The 9,674-nt window shown below is 37.0% G+C and overlaps 1 protein-coding gene across 1 annotated transcript; it reads right to left on the reverse strand.

Moving 5' to 3' along the window:
- Positions 1 to 4,174: 4,174 nt before the first annotated feature.
- LOC137740405 (uncharacterized) lies at positions 4,175 to 6,526 on the reverse strand. The gene has a single exon (XM_068480284.1). It carries the CDS (start codon positions 6,524 to 6,526, stop codon positions 4,175 to 4,177), a length of 2,352 nt encoding a protein of 783 aa, XP_068336385.1.
- Positions 6,527 to 9,674: the final 3,148 nt, after the last annotated feature.

Here is a 9,674-nt window from a genome sequence, read left to right on the forward strand (position 1 = left end):
CCCATATTATAATTACATAAGTCCAATATCATACCTCCACTTATTTCAATTCTCCACTCCACCACTATTTGGTTCAAAATTCAAGTAAGTTTTTTGGAATTCTAATCTAATCTCAATTAAATTATAGGGTAAATTACATAAAACTACCTCAACTATTAGGTCATTAACAGTTTCATACCTCGTCTTTAAAAAGTTTCGATGTCATACCTTAATTTCGAATTTGTTGCAATGTCATACCTTCCATTAGTTGTCTGTCAATTCCTCTGTTAAATGCTAACATGGTTTGAAGCGGGGCCTATTTTCTATTAAAAAATTAATAAAAAATTATTAAAATAATAATTTACCCAAAAAACAAAAAAAAAAACCCCAAACACCATCTTCCCCGACCCCCATTCTCTGCAACCCAGATCCCGTCTTCCCTGTAACCCACCCTTTTCTTCCCCCTCCCGTCTTCCCCAAACCCACCGCACACCCATTCTCCACCTCCTCCTCAGCACCCACCCTCGCACCCATCCTCCACCTCTTCGCACCCACCTTCCGCACCCCAAACACCATCTTCCCCAACCCCCATTTCCCTGCAACCTAGATCCTGTCTTCCCCAAACCCACCCCTTTATTCCCCCTCCCGTCTTCCCCAAACCCATCGCGCACCCACCCTCGCATGCTCCACCTCCTCGCACCCACCTTCCCACCACTTCAGCCTCATCAACCTCATCGGCACCTCCTTCTCCGATAGCTACGTCTACCTCGTCGCAACCCAAGCGCGGTTACATGGCAACGAAGTTTCAGGAGCAAGGCAAGGAAAACAGGGTGGGCCCGGAGAAAATGACTAGAATGAGGATGAAGAGGTCGAGGGTGGCCGACGGCGAGTGCTTACAGAAGATGGTACAATTAGGGTTTGAGGATTTGGGTTTGGGCGTTGGATAAGATGAAGAGGAGGATGACGTGGGTGTGAGTGGTTTTGGATTTGGGTTGTAGGGAATGGGGGTCGGGGAAGATAGTGTTTGGGGTTTTTATTTTTTGGGTAAATTATTATTTTGGGTTAATCTCTGTTTACTACCCTGAAGTTTCATAGTTTTCAACATTTGGTACATTAAGTTTTTATCATCCCAGAGTCATACCTCAAGTCTTAATTTTGGGACAGTTTCATACATCCGTTAAGTTTTCTGTTAGAACTTCTGTTAACTGATGACATGGCGACGCCAACGTGGACAATAACTGAGCGTCACGTGTTAATATGGGCCCACTTCAATATTTAAAAAAAATAAAAAAACCCACCCATCTTCAGCCTCCCCCAACCTCCCTTCCTTCTTCCCACTGCAACCCACATTCTCCCCCCAACCTTCCTTCACCACCAAAACCAGTCTCACTCTGGCACTACAATTTTCCAATTTGATTTATTTGATCAGTAGTATTCAAATTTCCAGAGGTTTAACCAATTGTACTTTTTATAGACTCGGACACACTGCACCCCACCCCCCTAAATTTTCTCTCTTTTCTGTTCCCTCCCTCGTTTCTTCGTCCGGTCCGCTTCCCCTCCCGTCCCAATCTTTGATGTCGTTTTGTCCATTCTCCTTTCTCTTTCACTCCTTAAATTCCTCTTTAAGCCCCTCTTTGTTTTTAAACCTGTCGTCGGTCTCTTCGCAACCAGCTTCCTAACAGTCCATGACTTTGAGCTCAGTTTCTTCTTTGCTCAGAGTCAAAGATCAGAACTGGAAGTCTTAAGGTTTCGACAGATCTGCGTCACTTAGTGTAAATGGGGATGAGAGAGAGGGAGGGTGGGACCTGGGTTGGGGATGGCTGATAGTTTCAGAGGGGATCCCCCCGGCGAGCTTATAGCGCCGGCGTCTCAGCAGCAACCCAGCGGCGATAGCAATAAATCAAAGAACCCATAATGTTGAAGCCATGACTTCAAAACATGGTTGTCCCTCCTTCGAGGTTCCGTAGTCCCCTAAAAGTCATGGCATGGTTAAGAAATTTGAAGAACCCAGTCATCGGGAACCATCATTCTGCAAAGTCAAATAAACAAACCCTCAAGCAACTCATAACTTCGTCGCAATCCCAACACTTGCAGCTACCAACCCGCAAGTTTTAGCATCTCGTCTCTCTTGCCACTTTAAAATCGAACAACAGCTGCACCTTTTTTGCAGACCCGCAACTCCCAGATCCACACTTACAGCCATTACAAATTCTAGCCTCAACCCACGACCTTCAGTGTGCGGATGAGGATGAGAGAGAGGGAGGTGGGATCTCAGTTGGGGGAAGACGGAAGCGGGGAAGAAAGTTGAGGGAGATAAGGGGTGGGTCCTCATGCGAAAAAAAAAATTATTAAATGATTTTATTTTTTTAATGTTTAATTAAATAATTTTAATTTCCACTTGGACCTCTTAATGCCACGTGGTGCCCAGTCATTGTTTACATGAACGCCACATCATTAGTTAACGGAAGACTTAACAGTCAAACTAACGGATGTATGAGACTGTCCCAAAAGTAACACTTCAGGTATGACTCTGGGATGAAAAAAACTTCATGTACTAAATGTTGAAAACCACGAAACTTGAGGGTAGTAAACAGAGATTAACCCTATTATTTTAATAATTTTTAATAGAAAATGGGCACCGCCTCAAGCCGCAGTAGCATTTAAGAGAGAAATTGACAGACAACTGACAAAAGGTATGACATTGCAACAAATTCGAAGATAAGGTATGACATTGCAACTTTTTAAAGACGATGTATGAAACTATTAATGACCCAATAGTTGAGGTAGTTTTATGTAATGTACCCTAAATTATATTAGATATTGATGGAGATTTTTAGTCTATTATTAATATGATTGTTGATATGTTTTATATTTGTATACTCGTTTTATCATTGGAATTTAGATGAAATTTTTGTTTATTGGTTAATTGGTATATGTTTTGTGGAGAAAGGGTTGCATCAAACATCTTTGGTTTTACCGGTTGCAACCGCTTCAGTGGAGATGACATTTTCCACTATGAATATCATTAAGGGTCAACTTCGCAACAAAATGGGAGATCAATGGTTGAGTGACAGCTTAGTTGTTTACATTGAGAAAGATGTTTTTTCATGTATTGGTAATGAAGCTATCATGGAATATTTTCAGACTATGAAACTTTGTCGTGGACGTTTGAATTAGGAATTTATAGTTTGTAATGTTGTTTTGCGTATGATTTTTGAATAAAATGTATTATACTTAACTTTTCAATGCTATTTTTGTCTATAAATTTTTTAACCTTTATTATTGAGACCTTCAAATTTAAAATCATGAATCCGGCACTGATTGCGTGTGTGCGTGTATAAACCGTCGTCTCGCTAACCCATTTTCTATGCAGTACACAGAGGCCCACAGTGCGGATAGCAGTCATCATCAGGCTTGAATTCCATGCATATTGTCCACACTAAAAAAGAAGAAAATCCATGCACATAAAAAGGTAAAGCATATTTCATGCGTCGCGTCTACCTTGTAATTCCATGTTCGATGAAAGGTTGTTGACTTTGAAGTCAAAGTCAAGCTGCTCATGTGCTCTGAATTATTTTCTCTTTATATGCGTTTCATGTTTTCACGTTTTCTCACTATGTCCCCTTCCCACATCTTCCTCAAACGTCACTACGTCATATGTACGTGGAATATTACACCGAAAGCTAATTAAACACAACTTGTTTTGCTATTCTGTTCACATATTTATTTACACCAACTTGGTAGCTTCCTTGGATGCAAGGACATAAAATGTGTGAATATGGGGTTAGTCTATTGTGCCATTTTTAATAAAAATTTCTAAAAAAAGTTATACATGTCATTTAATTTGAACTTTGGGTAGTGTAATGCATGTAATCACATTTAAGTATAATAATCTCTTTCAGTGTAAAATGACGTTCACAACGTAGTCACCGACCTTGTTGTAGTAGTAACAACTTCATTTTGTGTATTAATTATAACCATATCATAATCGTATTACACGGGCTACCTCTAAAACATCTATAAAACAAGACATTACTCATGTATGTATACGCAGTGGCGGATCCAGGATTTTAAACTCGGGGGGTCCCAATAATAAAGGTTAAAAAATTTATAGATAAAAATAACATTGAAAAGTTAAATATAATACATTTTATTCAAAAATCATTTGCATAACAATATTACAAGCTATAAAATCCTAATTCAAGCGTCCACGACGAGGTTTCATGGTCTGAAAATGTTCCATGATAGCTTCATTACCAATACATGAAAAAACATCTTTCTCAATGTAAACAACTAAGCTGTCACTCAACCATTGATCTCCCATTTTGTTGCGAAGTGGACCCTTAATGATATTCATAGCGGAAAATGCCCTCTCCACTGAAGCAGTTACAACCGGTAAAACCAAAGCCAACTGAACAAGCAAATATACATATGCAAATGTTCGATGCAACCCTTTCTCCACCATTTTCTTAGCAAGCTCATTAATTCCCCGCAATTGAGAAAAATCATTATCAGAACGCACAAAATGAATGTAAATATCAAGTTGATCTTGAAGTGCCAATCTATCTCGATCCGTGAAATCTTTAGGATACATATGAGCAAGGCGAACAAGCTTCTCTTTATCAAAAGCTACAAATGAATCATTCGGACTCAAGCATGCCAAGCAAATAAGCAATTCGGTATTACTTTCAGCGAAGCGATCATCTAATTCTGTAAGTTGGAAATCAATGACCTCGAAAAAGAGCTCCACTTTGTAATGATGATGATTGGTCTTTCTTGGAGCCTTACGCAATGACTTCCCTTGAATGACATATAAATCATCCATATTAGGCACCTCAATTTCATGTTCAACACAAAAAGATGATACTTTATCAACCAAAAGATCAAAATTTTCATCATTCCTCATGCAACGTAGTTGTTCTTTACATGTCTTGACTAAAGCCATTGCATTCACAATCTCTTGACCTTTTTTTTGCAATGCTTGTGACAAATCGTTTGTAACTCCTAATATGGATTTCATCAAAAAGAGGAGGAACACAAACTCAAAAGATTGTAAATCTTTTAATAACCTTTTTGCTTCACCAGCACTATCATTGTAGCAATCTTCAACAATCATGTCAAGCACATCCACCACAGATGAGAACATTGTAATCAAACTAATCAAAGCACCATAATGTGAATTCCACCGTGTATCCCCAGCACGTTTGAGACTAGTTTCTTGATTTAACCCTTGCCCCGTTTCAAGACAATCATTTTCAATAGCTTTCAAGAGATTTTCTTGTTGTTTCTCTCTAAGTGCATCACGACGCTTACATGAGCATCCAACAACATTTACCAAACTATTAGTCAATGTGAAAAAAGCGGCAACATCGGAGTTTTTCTTTGCTACGGCAACAAGAGCTAATTGTAGTTGATGAGCAAAACAATGAACATAAAATGCACAACTTTCTTCATCCAAAATTTTTTTTTTAAGGCCATTGAACTCACCTCTCATATTACTCGCACCATCATAACCTTGACCTCGTAGGTTGGAGTAGCTCAAGTCATGTAGTTTCAAGAACTCATCAATGGACTCCTTTAGTTTACTTGAAGTTGTTTCGGTAACATGTTGGACTCCCACGAACCTTTCAATTACTTGACCTTTGTTGTCCACATAACGCAAAATCACCGCCATTTGCTCCTTTGTTGAAATATCACGTGATTCATCTACCATTATAGAAAAGAATTTACTCTCTTTCACTTCTTTCATAATAGCCTTAATAGTTTCGAAGGCACATGAATTGACAATATCTTTTTGAATTGAATGAGCTATTAGCTTGAGATTTCCCGGAGCATTTTCCAACACAACTTCCTTTATTTTCTCATCATGATCTGCAAGGAATTGCAAGAGCTCTAAATAATTCCCCCTATTATTCGAAGTGACACTTTCATCATGGCCACGAAAAGGAAGGCCTTGTCGCAACAAGAACTTAGTGCAATCTATTGATGCATTCAAGCAAAGACGATATTTCATACACTCTTCTTCTGATTGTTTGATCACAACTGCTTCAATATGTGTCTTTTGGTTCATTAGATAACTAGCCGCTTCTCTAGCTTTATTGTGGAAACTACCAATAGGACCAACATGTTTGTCAAAACATTCTCTTGCATTCTTCCATTTCTTAAAGCCTACCCCAGTGAAGGCATCGCTTCCTAATTGTGAAAAGTTGATTTTAAAGAGATAGCAATGAAGACAAAATGCCGCATCTTTAGATATACTATACTCCAAGCAATCATATTCTTCAAACCACGAAACAACAAATCGTCGCTTTTTCTTTGCATGCAAAGTGTATGGGAACTCATACTTTGTAGGCCTACAAGGTCCCATTTGCAAATATGCTCTGCGGACCTCATCTTGAATATTAGAAGGATAGTCCTTCATTCGAATTCTTTTTCCCGGGTCTCTCTCAAGATTATTAAAATCAATGTCACACTCAATTTGTCTTGAGCTCGAACTACCCGAACAAGTAGATGGTGCTATTGGCTTTGGCTTGAAAAATCTTTCCATATTTCTTATTTCTAAACTACACATTTAACCAAAAACACAAAACATATACCAATCAACCAATAAACAAAAATTCCTTATTTCTTATTTCTAAACTACACATTTAACAAAAAATACAAACATATACCAATTACCCAATAAACAAAATTTCCATCTAAATTCTAATGATCAAATGAGTATAAACATAAAACATATCAACAAACATATCAATAATAGACTAAAAATCTTCATCAATATCTAATATAATTTAATTGAGATTAGATTAGAATACCAAAAAACTTACTTGAATTGTGAACCAAATAGTGGTGACCTAGAGATTTGGGGAGGTATGATATTAGAGTAATAAAATTATAATATGGGATTGGGTGTGGGATTTAGAATTTTAGGGTTTTGAAATCTGAGGAGTTGGGGATTGGAAATTGGATGAATATGTTAAAGCTGGGCATTGGGGGAAGCAGAAAAGAAATTTGGGTGAATATGTTATTGGGCATCAGAAAAGAAATTTGGGTGAATATGTTATTGGGCATTGGGGGAAGCAGAACAACGGGAAACGAGGGAAGGGTGGGACAGTGGGGAATGATGTGGGTTAGGGGAGGGATTTAAAATAATGGGCAAACACTTTGGGTGGGATTTAAAAAATAATTTAAAACAATTGGCCAAAACTCTGTTGTTTTGGGCCAATTATTTTCTTTCTTCTCCGGTCATCTTCTCCGACAAGAAGATGTCGCACCTGCAACCTGCACTGTACGAGGGGTCCCCAGACAATTTCTAGTAGCGATTTAGGGTCGTCGAAGGGTCCTGGGACCTCTCAGGTCCCTCTGTGGATCCGCCACTGTGTATACGTATATATGTATTTAGGGTCCGTCTACAATACCTTAATAAAAAAAATGGGTACTGTTATTCACACATATTTTTTACCTCTCATACACTTTTGTTAATTTTCATCCATTGATCTTCTTTAAATCATTTGATTCGATTGCCGGAATTTGAGAGGGGTATATGAGAGGTAAAAATAGTGTGTAAATAGCACTACCCTAAAAAATAAGATATCAGTACCATTTAATTTGAATGTTAAATTGTAATCAATAACGTCCAAGTATACTACCTTAACAATGTAATCTAACGTCCACATCGTAAAGGGCAACCTTGGTATAGTAATATTACTGTCATTTGGTTTAATTAATATAACATTAAAAAAATTATGTAACCTTGGAGTGTAAATTTGAATGATTACGGTGTATGTTAACGTCATATTGTAACATAGTTACGATGTTGTATAAGTTCATAATGTTCCCTAGCAATCATACGTCTATATTCTAATAGTACGTCATTGGTATATTAATAAATGTTAATTTTGTAATTCAATCACGTTGAAGTACAAAAATCTAACTACCTTGACAATGTAATGGAACGTCCACAATATAACCACCAACCTTGTTATTGTGATAATTGCGCCATACTTTGTCATTAACTTGAACCTTATCATAATTGTATAACCTAGAGTGTAATGCTGAATTATCATAGTGTATCTTAATTACTACTGATACTTTTTTTTTATTTTTAATAAGTTACCATAGAATCTTCCTATATTTATGATAGCCCTCATAATCAAAGTGGCTAGCTAACTAATTAACATGGTGATATAAAATAATTTTCTTAAAACATAATTTCATTAACCACTATGAATTATGTAATTATCTATGTATTGTGCAAGGCTCCCTTAGGATATTTGAGAACAAGTATTTGGATTTGACAATAAGGTTAATTAAATTTTCCAAAAAATTAAAAAAAGATATTAGATTGAATGTATTTATTATAACTAGATGGTGTACATTTGGAATTAGTGAATCTAAATGCAAGTGACCATTTACCACAGTGGTGGAAAGGTGTTGAGCCCTTGCATGACGGCGTGGATTCAAACTCCGTCGATGGCTAATCTAACATCTAATCTCACAAAATCTACCGTTAGACAAAAAAAAAAAAAATCTAAATAACTAGCTATGTGAATAGTTTGAAATCCAGTTGTTTCATCCATATTCCTTCTTATTCAAACCCTAGCATATATTAATATGGATTAAGCAAACAAGTTACCCTTTTAAATCATTAGATTTGAAAGCACTCTCCATCCAAATCGGTCCTAATCAAGAATGCTTGTGACTGTGTATGATCTAGTTCATGTAAGATTGACCTGGGAGGCAGAAACTTCTCCTCTTGTTCTATCCCGCATCTAACCAACTATTTGTTTTATTTGCTGGAACTTAATTTGGAATGGTAAGGAAATCCTTTGGGTATTTCAACACTAGATCAAGGTCAACCCTAAGTACGCGCTTGATTGTTTTTATTTAGTGTTATCAGACTAAGTCACAGTCAAGCTTTAAATTATTTTTTTCCCAGAAAGAAATAATTCTGCAGATGATCAGACTTGACTCCATTACTTCGTTAAAAAAAACGACTTCAGTAATCCAAGCTACACCAAGCTTAATGCATGCATGTATATTCAATTAAACTTACTAATTAATTTGTTTAAACAAAGTGATACCTTGCGCGTTTAATTGTGAGGAACTTGACTCCAACTTTCTAATTCGTAAGAAGACCAGTCAATACTGCTGGAATTTAGTATTGAGCCAGTCTTTTTTTATCCATAATGTCCTAACCTAATTTTCTAGTCAGGTGGGTTGGGCTAGAAAATGCTTATATGGTTCCAGGCTACAAGATCCAGATGACGATTAGGGCTTTGAGTTTCTTGGCCCAAGGGTCATTTCTTGCTTCTTTCCTCAATTTGTTGGGCCATTAATCTCCATCCCCAAATTGCTTAGTTAACTAGTTATTAATTAATGGAAAGAAGCGCTCAAGTGCTAACTAGTTAGTAACTTAATACAAACTTAACCATTCTTTTTGGCCTGCTCCACAAAGTAATCTCATTGATTTGAACCGTTCATTTTTAGGTTCTTATTCATAAATCATTATGTAGAAATTCATCCAAAGTGGAAATCCTTAGCCCTTTAATCATTATTGTGAACATTTCAAGGTTTATCAACAACATTACGTTCATCTATTTCTCAACTCCCATTTAGAACTAAACGTCTCTCGATTTTAGTGAGAGTTTGTAAGATGACCTTCTAGTTATGACCTTAAAAAGGGTTGGTTCAGA

Source organism: Pyrus communis, chromosome 7, assembly GCF_963583255.1.
Source record: "Pyrus communis chromosome 7, drPyrComm1.1, whole genome shotgun sequence".
NCBI lineage: Eukaryota > Viridiplantae > Streptophyta > Magnoliopsida > Rosales > Rosaceae > Pyrus > Pyrus communis.

Bases quoted from the DNA above. Each gene is read 5' to 3' on its own strand.
- LOC137740405 (XM_068480284.1), bottom strand. From the start codon at position 6,526: ATGGAAAGATTTTTCAAGCCAAAGCCAATAGCACCATCTACTTGTTCG.